The sequence below is a fragment of the Ictalurus punctatus genome, chromosome 11, assembly GCF_001660625.3.
Source record: "Ictalurus punctatus breed USDA103 chromosome 11, Coco_2.0, whole genome shotgun sequence".
In the NCBI taxonomy this organism is placed as follows: Eukaryota; Metazoa; Chordata; class Actinopteri; order Siluriformes; family Ictaluridae; genus Ictalurus; species Ictalurus punctatus.
Genome location: NC_030426.2, coordinates 13,819,522 through 13,842,000, shown reverse-complemented (window position 1 = coordinate 13,842,000; position 22,479 = coordinate 13,819,522). Strand labels below are relative to the sequence as shown.

The 22,479-nt window shown below is 38.0% G+C and overlaps 1 protein-coding gene across 6 annotated transcripts in view; it reads left to right on the top strand.

The window, feature by feature from the left end:
• ptprfa (protein tyrosine phosphatase receptor type Fa) overlaps positions 1–22,479 on the top strand; it is a 264,589-nt gene that overhangs the window by 110,000 nt on the left and 132,110 nt on the right. For all 6 annotated transcript variants that reach the window (XM_053683707.1, XM_053683708.1, XM_053683706.1 and 3 more), the window contains exon 3: positions 22,182–22,327. In XM_053683707.1, the coding sequence (XP_053539682.1) occupies positions 22,182–22,327 (146 nt within the window). The remainder of the gene's footprint in view (positions 1–22,181; positions 22,328–22,479) is intronic.

Below are 22,479 nucleotides of genomic sequence, written 5' to 3'. Positions count from 1 at the left end.
GTCTTAAAGAAATGCAGTGCCCAGAATCACCTGTACCTGTACAACTCTGTTTCTCTCTCTCTCTCTGTCTCTCTCTCTCTCTCTCTCTCTCTCTCTCTCTCTCTCTCATCTCTCTCTCTCTCTCTCTCTCTCTCTCTCTCTCTCTCTCTCTCTCTCTCTCTCTCTCATATCTCTCTCTCTCTCTCTCTCTCTCTCTCTAACACATACACATACACACACACACACACACACACACACACACACACACACACACACACACACACGTCTTATCAGCAAGAAGGCTGACACTTACCATGTTAGCTGTACCTGGTTTTGTTTGTTTATTGTTTTCTGTGTGTGTGCGTGTGTGTGCACACGTGTGTGTGTGTGTGTGTGTGTGTGTGTGTGTGTGTGTGTGTGTGTGTGTGTGTGTGCCTCTGCAATCTAATTAGCAGATCAGATTGTTGCATTTGGAATCACATTTGCATTTCACACGCTTTCAGGGAAGGAACCTAAATCTAATTTAAGGAGTGAGAGTTTAACTGATTTAAGTGCAGGTAGATAATTAGCTGATTGTCTCAAAGTATAAAAACATCAGGCCATGATAAAGGTGTAGAGGGGCTATAATAGCTTTTATGGATAGTTGTAGAATATATTAAGAAGATAAAGATAGATAGACAGACAGATAGATAGATAGATAGATAGATAGATAGATAGATAGATAGATAGATAGATTTATTATGTATGAAGTTATGTATTATAGATCTTATATGCATATATCTTGTCTATGTAGTTTACTAATTTAGTTGAATATTTAGTGTTAATTACTTTTTATTACCAGTCTTGAATATAGTCTTGGAATTATATGTTGTTATTACCACTTTGATATCAGCATCAGGTATTTACCGTTGTTATTGTCGCAGCACATTAAAATAAAACCCTAACCCTAACCCTAGGGAGGTGAAGAAGGAGATGGAGAGACAAAGAGACAGATGAGAGAGAGAGGAAAAGATTGAGACGGAAAGATGGAGAAGGAGGGAATTATTATTATGAGATTATTGTGCCGCATACTCAAAGTCAATAAAACAAATTAAAAGACAGAGAAACCATAGATATATAGACTCAAACTCAGGATTAAACCTCGATTTCACACACACACACACACACACACACACACACACACACACACACACACACACACACACAGCTATTTATATTTTTGTTTCTCTTTATACACATAATTTGCTGGGGTACACACACACACACACACACACACACACACACAGAACACTGTTAATGTGTGAAGCTCTGGCTGAGGTTAGCCTAATTTCATCAAAAATTTTCACATATTATGTAAACTCGACAGAAACTTTGTGCCAATTGGTACACTTTGTTAGAACATGAGCTTCTTGTTGTACTGTAATGCTGACACTAAATGCAGATTTACATTTGTATAAATTTATATAAATTTATATTTCTATAAAAATATATTTGTAGAGTAGTATATTTCATATCCAGTTAATGTTAATACATAAAAAAAAGTTTATATTATATATTACCAGTTTGATGTCAGTGATGATGTACGACTGCTTTTGTTTGTGGTGAGTGAATGTGAGAATTTTTCTAATTCTGTCAGTGTTAATATGAATTAATATGAATGTTAATATCTAATTTATATATATATATATATATATATATATATATATATATATATTTTTTTTTTTTTTTTTTTTTTTTTTGCATGGAAACAGCCAATGACTCATTAGTGCACTCCTCTATGTGTTACCATTCCTGCTTTCAGTCATTAAGAAAACACTGTATGGACTTCAGTTATTACTAATGTAGTGCATTAGTAATACAGCTCTTGATAGTGTACTCATACTTTTGGATCTCATGCCATGGCAGAAATCTGATGTGTAAGGACACATCCTTAGAGAGCATATGTAACACCTTCCTGTCAGAGTCCATCTGAAGTATCTGATGCTGCAGTTCCTTTAAGAGCAAGCAATGCTGACCTTTATATGATGAACTGAATAGATTTGCCTTTGTCTTTGTACTCTGTACCATATGGATTGACAAAGCTATGGGAATTAAAATGAAAAACTATGATCAAAATGATAGAATGTAGATCTTGATACGTGATCAACTGTCTGATCTGTGATGTGTTTAAAGCAGGCAGTGCAGGTGAGACCATACTTCTTTCACTGGGATTGACTAACATCAATACCACACCCACTTCACTGAGACTGACGGGTACAGAGGATGCATGTTCTTCACAGAGACTGTCAGACATCAATACCACAACCACTTCACTGTGTTTGACAGAAACATTGAACGCATCTACTTCACTGGGACTGACAGACATCAATACCACAACCACTTCACTGGGACTAACGGGTACAGAGGACACACATTCTTAACTAGGACTGACAGGCACATAGGACACACATTCTACACTGAGACTGACAGGCACATAGGACACACATTCTTAACTAGGACTGACAGGCACATAGGACACACATTCTTAACTGGACTGACAGGCACATAGGACACACATTCTTAACTAGGACTGACAGGCACATAGGACACACATTCTTAACTGGACTGACAGGCACATAGGACACACATTCTTAACTGGACTGACAGGCACATAGGACACACATTCTTAGGTGGGACTGACAGGCACATAGGACACACATTCTTAACTGGACTGACAGGCACATAGGACACACATTCTTAGGTGGGACTGACAGGCACATAGGACACACATTCTTCACTTGGACTGACAGACAGCTATACCACAAAAAATTCACTGGGACTGACGGACACATAGAACACACCTTCTTCACTGGGATTGACATGCCCCCTGGCACTGAAATATACATAAGCTGGACCTCCTTCACTCCTTTGTCTTTATACATCTAGTAGAAATTGTGTCATCTACCAGCTTTGTAAATGTGAACTGCTTGTCTGTGTATTATCTGTGTATTAGAAAACACTTTGGATGCATTCTTCCCTAATTATGCATAAAATGGTGTAAATGTCTAAACACACAATTTCAGCTCTGTGTATGCAAAAACATGCAGAGTGCATCTCGCCCCTCATACATATGTATCTGCGGGAAGATCGAGTAAAAAGTGAAAGTCAACTGAGGAGAAATGAGAAGTGCAGCTGATTACATATTTCATTCAATGTGCTAAACTTCAGGCAATTAGCTTTGTGTGTGATTTGTCTGCCTCCCAATCCAGGTGTAAATTAGCACCCTGAGTGTTTAGAGCTTTATAGGCTGTGTAGTTATAGTGTGTGTAGTTAATCCTCAATATTGGGTTACGATTAAAATAGTCAGAGTCGGTTGTTTTTAGGACCTTGGTGAAATAACCTTTAAAGGAAACTATGTGTTTTATTAATGCTTGTCAACAGAGAGACGCTTTTGTCACGCATCTGGAAACCCTAGTCATACAGCACAAACACACAGATCAATTTTGCTCACATTTAACAAATGAATTCCACACAGTAAACAGGACTTATGCCACACTGCAGTTTACAGAAGCTATAGTGCTTCCGGAAAGTATTCACAGCGCTTCACTTTTTCCACATTTTATGTTACAGCCTTATTCCAAAATGGATTAAATTCATTATTTTCCTCAAAATTCTACGAACAATACCCCATAATGACAACATGAAAGAAGTTTGTTACAAATCTTTGCAAATTTATTAAAAATAAAAAACAAAAAATACACATGTACATAAGTATTCACAGCCTTTGCCATGACACTCAAAATTGAGCTCAGGTGCATCCTGTTTCCACTGATCATCCTTGAGATGTTTCTACAACTTGATTGGAGTCCACCTGTGGTAAATTCAGTTGATTGGAGGTGATTTGGAATGGCACTCAAGGAACTGTCTGTAAACCTCCGAGACAGGATTGTATTGAGGCACAGATTTGGGGAAGGGTACAGAAACATTTCTGCAGCATTGAAGGCAGCATTGAATGAGCACAGTGGCCTCCATCATCTGTAAATGGAAGAAGTTTGGAACCGGCAGGACTCTTCCTAGAGCTGGCTGCCCAGCCAAACTGAGCGATCGGGGGAGAAGGGCCTTAGTCGGGGAGGTGACCAAAAACCCGATGGTCACTCTGACAGAGCTCCAGCGTGTCTCTGTGGACAGAGGAGAACCTTCCAGAAGAACAACCATCTCTGCAGAACTCCATCAGTCAGGCCTGAATGGTAGAGTGGCCAGACGGAAGCCACTCCTCAGTGAATGGCACATGACAGCCTGCCTGGAGTTTGCCAAAAGGCACCTGAAGGACTCTCAGACCAAATATTGAACAAAGATTGACCTCTTTTGCCTGAATGGCAAGAGTCATGTCTGGAGGAAACCAGGCACCAGTCATCACCTGGCAATACCATCCCTACAGTGAAGCATGGTGGAGGAAGCGTCATGCTGTGGGGATGTTTTTCAGCGGCAGGAACTGGGAGACTGGTCAGGATCAAGGGAAAGATGAATGCAGCAATATACCGAGAAATCCTTGATGAAAACCTACTCCAGAGCGCTCTGAACCTCAGACTGGGGCAAAGGTTCATCTTCCAACAGGACAACGACCCTAAGCACACAGCCAAGATAACAAAGGAGTGGCTACAGGACAACTCTGTGAATGTCCTTGAGTGGCCCAGCCAGAGCCCAGACTTAAACCCAATTGAACATCTCTGGAGAGATCTGAAAATGGCTGTGCACCGACGCTCCCCATCCAACTTGATGGAGCTTGAGAGGTCCTGCAAAGAAGAATGGGAGAAACTGCCCAAAAATAGGTGTGCCAAGCTTGTAGCATCATACTCAAAAAGATTTGAGGCTGTAATTGGTGCCAAAGGTGCTTCAACAAAGTATTGAGCAAAGGCTGTGAATACTTATGTACATGTGCTTTTTTTATTTTTTATTTTTAATAAATTTGCAAAGATTTCAAACAAACTTCTTTCACGTTGTCATTATGGGGTATTGTTTGTAGAATTTTGAGGAAAATAATGAATTTAATCCATTTTGGAATAAGGCTGTAACATAACAAAATGTGGGAAAAGTGAAGCGCTGTGAATACTTTCCAGATGCACTGTACACTCAACACTTAAATGCACACATTTACATGAAGATTATTCTGTACACAGCAGCATTTTCATTAAAACCACTGAGTAATCAAACGTCACATCACATGTCTTAACGCCCTCCACAATATTGACTTGCTGACATGAGAGATTTTATGGACAAATAACTTCATTTATTTAACACATTGTCTTGATTATTGAACTTCCATGTACTCTTTAGTCCCTCTTTAGTGAATTCTCAGTCATTTGTGCCTCACGCAGAGAGCGATGTTTGCATCATGAGCTGCAGCATTAGTGAACTGAATGTTAATGTTAGCTGCATTGCAAGCGTATTTTGTGGTTGCATCAAGTTTTGTTTTGCATGGCGCCTGATAATATATGTACATCTAGCCCTGAGGTTGTGCGTGTGTGTGTGTGTGTGTGTGTGTGTGTGTGTGTGTGTGTGTGTGTGTGTGTGTGTGTGTGTGTTTAGGTCCCAGCTTCATGCTTAGACTTGCACAGACACTAATGGGTTCTTTCTTCAGTGAAAGAGAAGCTGCTTTGTTTAATACTTTAGTCATTTGTCAGTGTGAATTGCCTCCGAAATGCAGATCCCATTTCACACACTCACACAGACACACATACACATGCATACATGCTGGCTTTCTGCATGGATGCTCTCTCTATTTGAAAGCAAATGAGAAAAGGGGGGGGGACAGGGACAAGTGTGTGCATGACAACAAGGCCACACTAAATGAAATGTGTATGTATGGCTTTATACAGCTGTTGTCATGTCTTTGCTCTAAAGCATGCAGCGGTGTCAGACTTGATTACAGTGCAACCTGAAAGTCATAATTTCACACACACACACACACACACACACACACACACACACACACACACACACACACACAGAGGAAAATGGAAAAGAAGAACATATAGAACCATGTATGTCAAAAGTGGGTATCTTATATCAGCAGTGTGTTTTACTGTGTGTGTGTGTGTGTGTGTGTGTGTGAGAGAGAGAGAGAGAAAGAGAGAGTGAGAGAGAGAGGGAGAGAGGGAGTATCCCAAGGTCAGGTTTGTAAACCAGAATGAGCCGTTAATGGAGCTCCATGCCATGTCAAGTGTGTTTGATGTTTCTCGGTATTGTCAAAGAACCTTCATCTAGGCTGCACTCTAAATCTGAGTGTTCACTACAGGATTTCCCCCCACCCCCTCCATTTTCCCTTTTCAAAAAATAATCTGAAACAAATGTCCATGTTACATGCAGGGAGTAGCGTGCTCAGAGGTGAGTCCGACAATCATAATCAAAGCAGGGGTCAAAAAACAGGCAGGAATAGTTAACGTGCCAAACATGAAAAGGTTAAACCCAGCAAACACTACACACAGAACAGACAAGCTAAACTAGAAAACACAGCTTGGACTTAAAGCATGATAGGACTTCGCAATGAGTCAGAGAAACAACAGGGTATACATAGACAAACTAATCAAGAGCTAATACAGAACAAGTGGACACAATCGGGCAACAAACCAATGACTATACGTAAGAGCGAAGACAGAACCAAAACAGGACTCAAAACATACAGTAAGTACTGTACATGTCTCTCGTTGCCATGGGAACCAAAGTGCATCAAGGGAATCCATGCCAGTCCAGATCTTACACTGCTGAAAAAAAACAGTAGAAACCATCAGAGAGATTCTAATGGTTTCCAGTACAAATACCATTACAAACTATCAGCCAACCATTAAAACCATTACCATCATTGGGCCTTGATGGTATCCACTAGATATAACATGCCACCATTAGAAAGCAACAAATTACCAATAGAGATCTACAAGGACCATTACAGTTTCCATTAAAACCAATACAATTCCCATTATAACCATTAAAACCATTACACGTTCTTTGAGGGTTTCTATTGTTTCTTTGTTTTTCAGCAGCGAAGCTTCATCAGATCCAGTGGTTCACACAATTTTCACTGGTTATATGTCCAAAATCCAATCTTAGGCAAATGTGGCTTAATTTTTGTGTTTTTTTGTTTTTTTCTTTTTACATATATTGCTGAAAATCATTCCTGCGTAAATTGAATATACCCCAAACCTTGGAAGTGAGCTGCTGTTTTGAATATAGAATATAGTTCTGTAGTGTATATCCGTTGTACATTTCATGACACTGGTACAGCCACACCAATATAGCATGAGAGAATACCCACACACAATGGACCTCTCGTGAAAGATAGGTATCATATAAGGTTGTACCTGAACTAGCCAAACATCATATCAGGGCAGTGGGAGCTCTGCAGTTCAGATGCCTGTGTCGGTGATCAGAATGACCAAAACATATAGCCGATAACCATATTGTTGTTGAGTGCTAGTCTGTGTCTCTCTGACTTGCAGCCATTTTTTATGGTGACCACACCTAAGTCATTATTCATATAAAGACACCAAAAATTCATTAATATTCATTATGTGAGTCTTTCTGAAATAATGCTGCTGTCCCTTAACTGCTTTTGTATGATGCAGAATATGAGGAAGAAAGGAACAAAATATGATCCATAGAATATAAGTTATGTTAGCTGGAAATTAGCTAGCGAATAGCATGCTTATTGGTGCACTTTAATAGATAGCTTTTTTTTTTTTTAAATCAGAGTTCTATAACACAAGTACAAGGATTTTGGAGAGCAACTGAATGATGGTTATGGAGAATTTTGTTTTTGGGAACAAATAGGCTTTTTTAATGGCTTATAGACATATGGAGAGACATATTCTTACCACTGAACCCAAGGATATTTTATATTCTAGAAACATCCAAAGTACAGGAAGTCACTTGGGATTAAAGCATTAGCCAAAATGAATAATGGTTAATGCTTCTTATGAAAGTCACATTACTTGTTTTGTTGACGTTTGTAATAAAAAAGGAAAAGCTGGTGTATGTACATCTGGAGAAAGGATTAACCAGGTGCTTGGGAGCCAGCGGCTGTACAGTGTATGTGTTGAGCTTTGTTTGGCCTAATCCAGTGTTGTGTGTTGGTACAGGCAGCAGGGGTTAAAAACATGCAGGCACATCCTTAATAATAAAGCAAACACACTTGCTCGGGTCAAGAGCAGGACACACTAGAAATATAACACACCAGGTGAATTCAGGTGACTAGGGGAAAAAAGTACAGCTTAGAATTACAGTAACACATGACATCCTTTGCCAAAGCCACTAGACAAACACAAGAGTGTTTATACACCGGGTAATGCTACAGTACAAGAGCCTGCAGCTGTGACAAATTACACAAAGTTCAGAACAGGTTTACACATTTTTGCAGATACTTTTATCCAAAGCAACTTAAAAGTAAATTCAATCCACTTTCAATGACTTATTTATCTTTATAATTAACATGGGATCTTCAATAGCATCCAGGATTTATTTTTATAATTGAATTCTGAAACTAAACTTTTTTTTTGTTTAGTTTTAATGTCTTTCATCGCCATGACACAAAACCTTCTTTCCTAAGTAACCACAATATCAAACAACTTTTTCAAATTTTATGTTTAAACTAGACATTTCCAGGGGTATGTATTGATTTGTGTTATGCTTTCTTCCTTTCCTGAAATTCCACCCCTGATCTACACTATCAGCAGTGAGAGTTTCTTGATGTTTGGTGCTTATTTTTCATTTATTTAATTTCTTTTTTTTTCCCTGACAACCAATTTTCAACCTGTTTTGAGTAAGATATAGAAGACTTAATGTTAGTATAAAAAAATGACACAAGTAACAATTAATAATTACATATACTGTACATATGCAATATAGAGGCAGCCATGTTTAGGGCACCCCACAGCCCCCGTGAGTGCTGATCATTACACCCAACTGCAAAACTGTCAATCAATCATCATCCATTAACGACCTATAAAGCCCATTGATAAATGCTTGTGATTTTGCACATTCTGACATAAATATTCCGTCTGAAGTATTTTTTTTTTTTTTACTTAATTAATTTTTTAATGTGTGTATGTGTTGGTGGGGATTTTATTGTTTCTCTCTTTTCTATATGCGTAAGAATAGATGGTTTGGTATTAAACGTGAAATAACTCTGGTGCTGCTCTCAGGTAATGAATATGTCATCAGCAAGTGAAGTGTGTGATTCGTACGAGTTACAGTACTTGTGCAATAATGTTTGGTCTGAGAGCAATACAGTAAAGCAGTGGCAACAAGGCCACATTTTGCTAATGTACTTTAGTGTACGTCAATACTGATAGTGTGTGTGTTTCTGTGTGTGTGTGCAGCAAAAAAAGAAACGTCCTCTACGTTCAACTGCTTTTATTTCCAGCAAATTTCTTAACATGTGTAGATATTTGTATTAACATAAGAATATTCAACATCTGAGACATAAACTGAACAAGTTTCACAGACATTTGACGAACAGAAATGGAATAATGAGTCCCTGAACAAAGGAGGGGGTCAATATTAAAAGTAACAGTCAGTACGTGGTGGTCTCCAGCTGCTTTAGGTACTACAGTGCATCTCATCCTCATGGACTGCACCAGATTTGTCAGTTCTTGCTGTGAGATTTTACTCCACTCTTCCACCAAGGCATTTGCAAGTTCTTGATCATGTCTGGGGGGACACATGGTTACATGTAATTATCCACTGCAAGGACGATCAGCTGTCTTTCCTGTCTCCCTGTAGCACCTTCTTAGGCATCATACATTACAGACATTGCTTTTTATTGCTCTGGTCACATCTGCAGTCCTCATGTCTCCCTGCAGTAGGCCCATGGCATGTTCACGCAGGTGAGCAGGAACCTTAGGCATCTTTCTTCTGGTGTTTTTCACAGCCAATAGGAATGTCTCTTTAGTGTACTAAGTTATTGTAACTATGACCTTAATTACCTACTGCCTGTAAACTGTTCCTGTCTTAAGGTCTGTTCCACAGGTGCATGTGCAATAATTGTTTATGGTTCACTGAACAACCATGTAAAATGTTGTTTAAAGCCTTTCCAATAAAGATCTGTAAAGCTTATTTGGATTTTACAGAATTATCTTTGAAATACTGTCTCCTGAACAAGGGACCTTTCTTTTCTTTTTTTTTTTCTTTTTTTTTTTGCTGAGTATGTATGTGTGACCACATTCGAAATGTGTTGTTGTTAATTATTACATTTATAACAATAAATTAAGAGCAACAAAAAAAAAGGAAATGTGCAACATTTTGACTATTCCGTATTCATGATGTTACACAATTTCTAGGTCACAATTTAAAGCAAAGCAAATGTATGATATTAACCATGTTAACTCTTTTGTACAAAAGATCAGATTTTCCATGAGTCTTATCTCTTCCATTCAACAAAATTCCATGGATTTGACCTAACATGGATCATCAGGTCCATGCCAGCTTGAGTGCACACTATCATTACAGCAAACAGGGGACATACTAAATACTAAGAAATTCTGAAATTCATGTAAACATTTCTAAGATTCTACTTTTCACTGAAGTTGTTGCTGATTATAAAATTTGTAATGAAAGCCTTTGTTTTAAATTGAAAAAGAATGCCAAACAGAAGCATTTCCACTAGTGCTCTCAGACTTTTGGACCCCACTGTGTATTAGGCAGCAAGTGAACAGTCAGTTCTTAAAGGTGATGTGTTGGAGGCAGAAAAAATGGGCAAGCGTAAGGATCTAAGAAACTTTGACCAGGGCCGGATTGTGATGGCTAGACGACTGGGTCAGAGCATCTCCAAAACTGTAGGTCTTGTAGGGTGTTCAGAAGTTAGTACCTACCAAAAGTGGTCCAAGGAATGACAATCGGTGAACTGGCGACAGGCTCATAGGGGCCCAAGGCTCATTGATGCGCAGGGGGAGTGACGGCTGGCCTCTTGTCTGAGCCTATAGTAGAGCTTCTGTAACACATATTGCTGAAACACTTCATGCTGGCGATGATAGAAAGGTGTCAGAACACACAGTGCATCACAGCGTGCTGCGTATGGTGCTGTTTATCTGAAGACCGGTCAGAGTACCCATGCTGAGCCCCTGTCTACCACCAAAAGCGCCTACAATGGGCAAGTGAGCATCAGAACTGGACCATGGAGCAATGGAAGAAGGTGGCTTACCTGGGGAAGAGATGGCACCAGAATGCACTATGGGTAGAAGGCAAGACAGTGGAGGCAACGTGATGCTCTGGGCAATGTTCTGCTGGGAAACTTTGGGTCCTGGCATTCATGTGGATGTTACTTTGACATGCATCACCTACCTAAATATTGTTGCAGACCAAGTACACCACTTCAGGGCAACTGTATTCTCTAATGACAGTGGCTTCTTTCTTTCAACAGAATAATGTGTCCTGCCACACTGCAAAAAATGTTCAGGAATGGTTTAAGGGACATAGAGTTCAAGGTGTTGACTTGGCCTCCAAAAGCTATTTTGGTGGCACAAGTAGGACCTACACAATATTAGACAGGTTTAATGCTATGACTGTTTGGTGTGTGTGTGTGTGTGTGTGTGTGTGTGTGTGTGTGTGTGTGTGTGTGTGTGTGTGTGCGTGTGGGAGTGTGTGTGTATGTATAATGTATATTTATTCTCTCTCTGTTTCTTAACTGGAATAGGTCAGCTGTCAAATATTGTCAGCTAAGGTGTCAAACTCATTAAAAAATTTCATATTTTAAAAATGTAATATTAAAATCCATTTGTAACTAAAAGTAGGTCTTTGGATATATAATATTTGGATGTGGATTTTTTTTAACCTTTAAACATAAATACATAAATAAAAAAATATTTGCTCTGAAATCCATAACGGAAATGCATTAAGCCTAGTTTTAAAGGATGGATGATAATGATAATATTACTGGGAAATGCATCAAAATACATAAAAAAAAAAAACCCAGAAAATATTCAGTACACCAAGTGAGAGAAATATTATTTACAGAAAGCTATAGAGATAAAGTATATAACTCAGAAATGTGTTTGTATGTGTGTGTGTGTGTGTGTATTTATTGATATAGTGTATAATGTTATTGGTAGTGGTCTTGTTATTAATAACTTTATATATGGCAGTATTGTACTTGATGCTGCCAATAAAGCTACACTGAATTTAATAGAATGAGAGTGAGAGAGAGAGAGAGAGAGAGAGAGAGAGAGAGAGAGAGAGAGAGAGAGGAAGCAAGAAAGAAAGTAGAAATAAAGAATAGACTTATACAGAAGGAGAGAGAGAACAAGAAATATATGTAGGTTCATAAATTGTGAATGTATGAATGACAGTGTGGACTTTATTGTGTCTTGTGAATAAAGATTCTGCCTCTTTAGACAGCACCATTACTGCCATGTCCATTTCAATGTGGAAGAAGTGATTTCACTCTGCCTGTGTCTCATTGTCCTTTCTCCTCTCTTCCCTTCTTGTGAATTATTCAACAGTGCAGCATATTTCATTTTGAAGAGTTAATATTCCTTTCACTTTAGTGTAACTCTCAGGACACACACACATCAATACTACATATGAGCTCAGCATTGTCACGTTTGCTCTTGAGCTTTCCTGGCATTATGGAAAGATTCGGTCATGCATACCAACACCAGCAGCAGTAAAACGCTGTTTACCGGATGTGATGAGGGTAAAATGGCAAATGTAATAGGCATTAGTGTGCCGTAGTGCTCAAATCAATGATAGCTTGTGATGGTTCGGGAACTGTACATTCACAGTGTCAAGCAAAAAAAAGATTTTAAAAAATTTATTACATGAGGTTTGTCTCTTCGTGTTTATTGGTTGCATATGAGCATTTGTTGTGGTGTGGCGAGCTACACCGCTTTTTTTCTTCTTCCATGTTTGCATGCAAAACACTGTTCAATAGGAGTTAAACACAAGTCAGAACTGAAGCTATGAGATCATCTGAATGCTTTTGTAGTACAGTACAGTTTTAGCTACTCAGGTATGAAACATGAACACAGTTTTGATTCAATAATATAAGTTCATACACTGTGTAAGGATAGTAACAGCACTTACTGATTGAGTCAGTGTCACAGCTTTGTCATTAAGAGATGACAGCAGTTAATTGTGTGTGTTAGGTGTGTAATGTTGAATTAAATATTCCATGAAACTAGATTTTCAGACCTGATAACACTTGCAAGTGAACTGACAAGTGAAAAAGCATCTAATAGCCAAACACTTAGACATTTTCTCAGCCACAGTCAACCTGTCGCTCTTTGACAATTCATTTTTAACATGTTGCTGTGTTATCAGATTATATAATCAGATTACCATTGAATAACTTCAGAATGCCTGGCAGAAGCTGAAAAATCCATATTACTGCTTTGTCACTTTCTCTTCTCTTCTCTTCTCTAGTTATTCTATTCATCAATCATCATGTTGATATATATTAAAATCAGGCTGACAATTCATTGTAAAAACAATTCTGCACACAGCAAAATCTCCAGTGTTGAATTAACACCTCCAGTGCTAATATATGTCCAAACGAACACTAAAAGAGTTAAATCAGCACTCTAGGTGTTAATACAACACTGGGGATTTTGGCTCGGAAAGATACAGTGTGTCCGTACCTGAACTGCAAAACTCATGCTTGTATGCATGGACTCTGGTTAATGCTCTTCCTGGATTTACTCAAATAATACACACAGGTGAATCTACATGTGGATTTTTAAACAGTTGTGTCAGGAAAATGCAAAACAAATGGTTCTAAAACCATGAGAAATGGGTGGCAGAACAACAATTACATATCTTAGTAATAGTGCATTTCCTTGACATCCTATGCAAATTGTTTAATGCTGGAAAATATCAAATCAAAGGTGGATAGAGGAGGTGTGGTTGGTGCTGTATTTTTGGATTTTAAGATACTGTAAATGATGATATTCTGCTTTCGAGGTTACAGAATTTTAATTTCTCAGCTGATGCCATTATGTGGTTCAAATATTATTTGGAAAACAGGAAACAATGTGTAGGAATTTTAAATATAACATCAGAATATTTAGATTTTATTATTGGAGTTCCACACGGATCTATATTAGGTCCGTTGTTGTTCAGTATGATTGCAAATGATTCAGCAAATGTCTGCCCCCCGGATGTTATTTGTCAAATATATGCTGATGATGATGTTATGTACAGTATGTGCATGCATAAAAAAAAGTCAGCAACAGGCTGCACAGAAATTGACTTCTGTGATGAATCAGGTTTCACAATGGCTTACTAAATCATACTTACATCTTAATGTCAAGAAAACAGTTTATATAGGTTTTTTTTTTTTTTCCAAAAGGGCATTTCCTGATGTAAAAGCAGAAGCGTTTGTCCAGCGTAAATTAATTTATATACTTAGGAATAATAATAGATTCTCAGCTTTCTTTAAAAAAAAAAAAAAAAAAAAACCTGAAGAAAGTTGTTAACACGGTGAAATTTAATTTAGCTCATTTTAATGAGCGGGGGCGCTAGTCTATTTTAAAACCGGTTGAGACTATTAATAAGCAAGCTTTTAAGGTTTTAGGTAAAAAGCCAAATAGTTTTCTTCATTGAGGTGTTTTAACTAAGTATTCTTTTTTTAAGCTGGGAACATTCGATTAAATTTGCTGATTTAGTGCTTGTTTTTAAGACTTAAATGATTAAATGATTTTGCTCCACCAGTTGTTAAGGATTTTATATATATATATATATATATATATATATATATATATATATATATATATATATATATATATATATATATATATATATATATATATATATATATATATATAACAGGACTGTATACAAGAGCGGGTATAAGGGGTGATTGTAACATACCATTGAGAAGAAGTACCTTTGGCCAGTTATCATTTGTTTTTAGAGGAACCCATGAATGGAATAGACTTCCCACAGAACTAAAAGAAGTAAAACATATAACAAGTCGTTGTGGCTTCTTTGGAAAGTACAAGAATTTCTACAAAAGCTCACAATCAAAATTGTGAGCATTTGTAGAGATTCTGGTATGATAGTTTTGTATTTGTGTAATGAAGTATTTGTTTGATTGTTTTCTATTTGGTTATTATAACATCAACGTGCCTAGGGATTACAGATGGATATTATGGATATTAGCCAATTGGGCTAAATCTGGCACATTTTACATTTCATTTGTATTATTAATGTGTATATATGTATATATATTAGAGATGCACCGATACTAAATTTCTCAGCCGATACCGATAACCGATTATTCAGAGTGATATCGGCCGAATATTGATAGTTCTGCCATTTATACCTTCTTTTAAATTAATAATAATTCATTCCACAATTCTGAAAGAAATGCAAAAAAAACTTTATTCTCTCCATTTCAACAAGTTGTTTCACAGTAACTGGTCTCATAAACAGAAAACACATTACTGTAATTAACATTAATACATTAACTAAATTCTGTCGGCCGATGGCCCATAGCGTGAAAAATAGCCTTTATCAGCTGATACCGATTATCGGTGCATCTCTAATATATATATATATATATATATATATATATATATATATATATATATATATATATATATATATATATATATAGTACAGATAGATAGACAGTTACCATAATTACAACAATATCTCAGGTCCATTACAGTTGCAATTATTCTACCTCTGTGATTCAAAATCTTTTTTTTTTTTTTTAACCCCATCTAGCATAGGTGCTTTTCATTATCCTCATCCATTGGACAGCATCGCATTCTTTAACAAGTAGGAGACAGACCAAGAGCTAATCTCATGGGTTAACTCCTCAAACAGCTCTAGAACAGTGAGCAGGCCCTATTGATTTGCAGTTAAAGTGGTTGGCAGGTGATGAGCCACTGCGTAAGCTCACACTGGCCGTTTTTGCTCATGCTAGCTTTCCTTAAGTATGCTAGCAGAGAGTGTTTAAAATGACCCATAATTTTCCACCCACTAGCCAGAGCTTTACCAATGGTGTGTTGCGACAATAGACCTTCCTGTACAACAAGGTTTAGTGACTGCGTGACACAGACTAAACCAGGCAGTCCTAAATCCTTCATGGTCTTGACTAAATTCTTACCATTGCCTCGCAAAACTGCACTGACATAGCTTTTTCGGAATGTTCCATTCGTTAAGGAGTCCTTTAAAGCTGTTGCAATAGCTTCTGCATTATATGATCCATGAAATGGTTTAGTTTTTCAAAGTAAAACATTGTATCCACCCACATAGCAGTCAAGCTTAATAGTGTCATCAGAGACGCATCCAAACTCCAAATGTCTGCGGTGAAACAAACCGCAGTGACATCTTTCAAGCACTCCTTTATGTGCTCAGACACTTGCTTGTACAGCTGAGTACAGGCAGAGGTGTTTAAGCAATGTATCACAGTCTGGGCATGTTGTATCTTGGCTCTAAATATTCATACAGTCAGTGAAAACCCAAATTATCAACAACTGAAAACGACAGCTCATCCAGTGAGATTTATAATTTAATCAATTTCTCCATTATTGTTGGCACTGTCAAATTTATCGCGTTTATGACATGTCTCTTTTAATGTTTGTTGCTGACATTTATTTTTCTTGTTCTTGCTTAGATGAAATCACTGTGTTTTTTGGGATGGTGTATATTTAAATATTTTGAATATTTTGCAATAGGCATTGTTACTGCGTTTGGTCTCAAGCGTGAAGTAATTCTCTGACCTGTTGCTAAATTCTATAGCGCATTATCTAGTGGCGTGAATTGGAGTCAGAATTTATGTGAGATATATTCTGCAGCTAGTTGAGTGTCATTATTGATCATATCAGTATCTGTGCAACACTGCTTGTAACAGTGAGTACAAGTAAGTACAGTTTACTAATCTTGAATGACCAGGCCTGTACTAGATATACTGGAGAAGTGTATTTAGTGATTCTAGATGTACTTAATTATACTAGATTGTACATGGCATCCTGGTCTGCACTTCATAGGACTGTACTTAGGGCCATACGTAATGGTACTGGATGTCATGGACTGTGCTATTACTAGACATTCCAGACTATATTTAATACTACTGGACACCCTGGACTGTGATTAATAGTGCCGGATGTTCTGAACCTTACTTAATAGTACTGGACAGCACTTAATAGAATTGAACAGCACTTAATAGAAATGAACATCCTGAAATTTTATTGGACTTAATGGAATGAGCTAAATAATACTGGATGTTCTGAACCTTGCTTAATAGAACTGAATGTCCTGGGCTGTACGTCATAATACAAGAAGTCCTGATCTTTACTTGAATAGAACTGGAAGCCCCTGGAACATACTTCATAATACTGGATGTCTAAGACTGTACTTGATATAGTATATGTTCAAAAGCATGTGGACACCTGACCACACCCAAATGAGGGCCTTCCCCAAACTATTGCCACAAAGTTGAAAACACAGAAATGTCTAGAATATCTTAGCATTAAGATCTCCTTTCACTGGAAGTAAATTACACAGCCCAAACCTGTTCCAGTACGTCAGTGTCTGTATGCACAAAGCGAGGTCCATAAAGACATGGTTTGTCAACGTTGGAGTGGAAGAACTTCAGTACCTTCATTGAGCCCTGACCCCAACTCCACTGAACACTTTTTTGATGAATTGGGAAGCTAACTTCATGCCAGGCCTACTTACCAGACATTAGTGTGCATCCTCTTGTGCTATTGTAGCTGAATGCACAAATCCCCACAGCCATCGACCAAAATCTAGTGGAAAGCCTTCCCAGAAGAGTGGAGGCAGTTATAACAGAAAAGGAGAACCACCTCTATATGCCCATGGATTTGGAATGGGATGTTCAGTGGTCAGGTGTTGTAGTACTGAACATCTAAGACTATAGTTGATAGTACTGGACTGTATTTAATGGAACTTCTCATGCTGGACTATAAATAATAGTACTGAACTGTATTTAATAGAACAAGATGTACAGTACAATACTTAATAGTACTGGGCTTTGCTTAATAGAACTTATAGAATAGACTTACTGCACCATACTGAATATAACATTGGGCTATATGTTAAAGCACTGGATATCCTGAACTCATTACTACTGAATGTTCTAAAGATACTGTATTGTATTCCTGGGCATACTGAATTGGGCCATTTTTCATGATGTATTAAAAACAAGATTGAGGGCAAGATCAAAATAAAATAATGCCATTCTATTTAGTAGTAGACTTTAATGCATTTATGGCTAAGTAATGATGACTTTGATACAGAATTATGATAAAGTAATGTGCTTGGAGCCTCCAACCCCAAATCACAGATTTCCAATAAAAGCATGCCATTAGAGTGCATGTCACACTTGATTTCATTTAGTGCTAAAATATAAGCAGGCATGTGGAAGCTATGTATGGAGATTAAGGATCCAGGCAATAATAAAAGTCATGAGGAGGATTCATATCAGTCACTGGTCAATGCTCTTAATAGCGACAGTTCCAACCACACTACACACAATATTCAGGCATATTAAAGATGCCAAAGGAAATCATGAATCAGTATGTTCCCAACAGCTACTGTTCTGTTTAAAATTCTGAAGAAGTGCAGTAAGATGACATTATCACTGGCTCTTTAGCCAAAAACAACCAGTCATGGGGGAACTGGAACACACGCTTGCTATGTTTCCATTCCCATTTATCAAATTTTTCTCTTTAGCCATTCAGGCTTTCTTATGTGCGGATAGGTGAATTGAAAATCACTAGTGCTGAGAATAATGTGTGTCTGACTTTGTTGTGCCCCAAAGAACACAGATTGGGCCTTTATAAAACCATTGGTATACTCACATTATTCTTCTGTCATCCAAAAACAAAAAAGTGAAATATAAGAGATTGTTATGTTATGACATGCACCAGTTTACCAGGGAAGGGGGCGGGAGTGTGTAGGGTCGGGGGCGCTTTCTAATTTGCATATTCATAATCAGGATTTCTTTATGAAGGGTGCAAGTGTAGGCGCTTTTTGCTTCGGTTGTGTAATGACTAATGTTCAATGATTGTGGTATTTCCTCAGTTCGCATTTGTAACATTCTTAAAAGTGTCAGCGCATTAATGCTGGCTTCCTATTTAAATATTATTTAGGCTTATTTAAATGAAATGTGATCACAGATTTCTTTGTTTTAAATGGCTCAATCACATTGGCTGTTGAGGTTAGGGATGGTACTTAGCAGGAGTGTGTGTGTGTGTGTGTGTGTGTGTGTGTGTGTGTGTGTGTGTGTTGTATACAGGTTAGCAGAATCCATTACACTTCTCCTAACTTGAATACAGAGGAGTGTACTAGCCATTTAGAGGTGATGGTGTTGTGTTGATATTGTGTGAGAAATAACAGTCATATATGTGGAATAGAGTGAAGTGTGAAACTCTGTGAAACTCTGATGGGCTGATGATAGCTCTGTGAGCGGTTATGTAAGACGTCAATCTGCCGTTGTTTGTTGTTCTTCAGCACTATAATGGAACAGCTACAGTATAATGAGGTGATAATAAGATTGTGTGCTTAGCTATGAGTCATTCTGTGTGTGTGTGTGTGTGTGTGTGTGTGTGTGTGTGTGTGTGTGTGTGCTAAGTGACTGTCTGTGTGCTTTAGAGAGAAACGGGGGGGCACAAATGCTAAAGAGAAAGAAAGATAAAGTACAAAATGCACATATGGAGAGATAGAGGAGAGAGAGAGAGAGAGAGAGAGAGAGAGAGAGAGAGAGAGAGAGAGTTAAGTGGTTACTTAATGTGGAAGCAGATGTGTATTATGTGTGCTTGTTGAAACAGAGGTAAACAGTGCAGGAACTGTGTGTGTGTGTGTGAATTTGTTTGGGTTGGGAGTTTAGCAAGTTTATAACAGGTCATAGAGTTTAATCATTCTAATAAAACTATGATGCACACAGGAGCAGTTTATGGTGACCAGTTTACCTAGAATTAGTGTTATAGTAAAATAGTACAGGTCTGACTAATAACAACCTTATTACAGTATAGAAGCAGTGTTATTACAGTGTAGTTACTAGTGAATAGTGTGTTGTTACATTGTCATAAACATAGAAATAAGACAAATGAAATCATGTATGAATTCCACAACTTAGTATGCATTCATATTCACAATAGAGCTGAACAGTGACTGCTTTTCCAGCATTCTTTGTTCTGGGAGTATCACTCTTAGGGTGTACTCACACTAGGCAATCTTTACCGTGCCCGAGCACATTTGACCCTGAAAGTCCAGTTTGTTGGACTAGTGTAATCGCTCCGTACTGTACCCAGGCCCACTTGAAGAGTGGCGGGTCAGTGGATAAAGGCTCTGGTGTACTGATCAGAAGGTCAGAAGTTCAAGCCCCAGCAATGTCTAGCTGAAACTGTTGGGCCCTTGAGCAAGGCCCTTAACCCTCAATTTCTCAGTTGTATAAATGAGATAAATGTAGGTCGCTCTGGATAAGGGCGTCTGCCAAATGCCGTAAATGTAAATGTAATAATGAGATAGGCTTGGGCACGGTTCAAATGGCACGGTATGCATGTAGTGTGATCGCTAACTGTGGCTGAAACTTCATAGGCATATTCTGGGGACACCTGAGACTTATATTACATCTTGTAAAAAAAGGGGCATAATATGTATCCTTTAAGATAAATAACATTAGAAAGATGGAATCCATTGCGCTTTGCGAGAGCGCTTTTCTTCAAAACAAAAAGCCGCATTGTAATGACGTAATTGTGCTCAGGCCTGGAATGTTAAGGGCAATGTGAGTACAGGCCAGTGGGGGAGTTGGGAGGGGGGGGCAATGGTGCTTGGGCATGGTACAAGGCAACCAGGCCTAGTTTGAGTACACCCTTAGGGTACTTTCACATATGCAGTGTTTAGTCAGTTTGAATCAAACTCTGGTGTGTTTTGGTCTTTGGTGCAGTTTGTGTGGTGAGAACACAATCACTTGCACTGCAAAACAACCAGCATCTGAGTGAGATGCTCTTAGTCCGGTTCTACCTCGGATAGATTGAGAAAGCCATTCAACCCTGAATTGGCTCAACTACAGGAAGTGAAGCAAACATGCCATTTATTTTAAGACCTGCAAAACTGAGTGAAAGGACAGGACTGCAGAAATTTGATGTGTTAAAAAAAGAAAATAAATGCTGGATGCATGCACAAAATGTTTTAAGTTGTTAATTTATATACTTATCTAGTAATTTATTATTCTCCATTCTCGGGAAATGTGTGTGGTTTCTACACTCACTCTGTATGCTCACCTTTCACCTCTGTCACATTTTTCTGCTCAATAAGTGAAAGAATTTTACGAGTAGATTCTCAACCATACACTACCCTCAGCCTATTTTTTTTTGTGGCTTTTTGCTTTTTAATCATGATCAAGTGTGAAACTAAACCAAACCTAGCCAAACAAAAAGGATTAATTTACGCTCTGATTTCGACAATACAAACAAACTGATGTGTGAACATGTCCTTATTAATTCAAGAGAATTCTTCGAGTTTATAGCATCAAACCAGCTACAAAACAAACCATGTCTTTGTAGTTTTCTTACCAAATATATTTATGAAACATGAAAAAGATACACGACTGTATGCTTACTGGGGAAAAAAAGATTATTATGTTCCAATACGCAAATGCATGGAATTGGGCAGGACTGTGTAGGGTGTTTTTCTCATTTGCATATTCATAGACTTCAGATTTCCTTCTGAAGTTTAAAATTGCAGGTGCATCTGTCCTTTCTTCTGTTTTATAATGACTTATAACCAGCCTTAGATGTATAAACAGAAGTCTTTAAGACTAACAGTCAAATGCAAAAGCTTCTGTAGAAACACATTTGGCTGGGATCAGCCTGCGAGGGTGCTGCTATTTCCTCAGTTCACATTTGAATTATTCTTAAAAGTGTCAGCTCATTTATGTTACAACGTTCATGTCTTTTGGTCTAAGTGTTTAAAAGCAATGCAGGTAACAGAGCTGAACAGTGACATCCTTCCATCGTTTCTGCTGATAATGTAAGGTTGAGAATTTGACAACAGACAAGTGAAAATGTTAGTAGAGATGTGACCTTCCTTAACTTCTTAAACCTGATAAGAAGAACATTTTTTATATCAGTCAGGCCCTACTTATTTGTTGACAGATATTTGTATATCTATAGTTTAATAACCCCCTCTCTCTCTCTCTCTCTCTCTCTCTCTCTCTCTCTCTCTCTCTCTCTCTCTCTCTCTCTGTCTGTCTGTTTAAGGCATGCCCAGCTTCATTAAGTCTCCAGAGGATCAGACTGGTATTTCTGGAGGTGTTGCATCTTTCGTGTGCCAGGCAGTTGGCGAGCCCAAACCACGCATCACATGGATGAAGAAGGGCAAGAAAGTCAGCTCACAGCGCTTTGAGGTGTGTGTATGTCTGTGTTATAAAGATGCAGCGGTTGTTAAACTATATGAGTTAAATTTTGCTGATGCATCAAAATATAGTATTGCCAAAAAAGATAGTATTGCCAGTGAAATGAGACATCTTAGCCTGTGGTTTAGAATAATGCTGCTGGA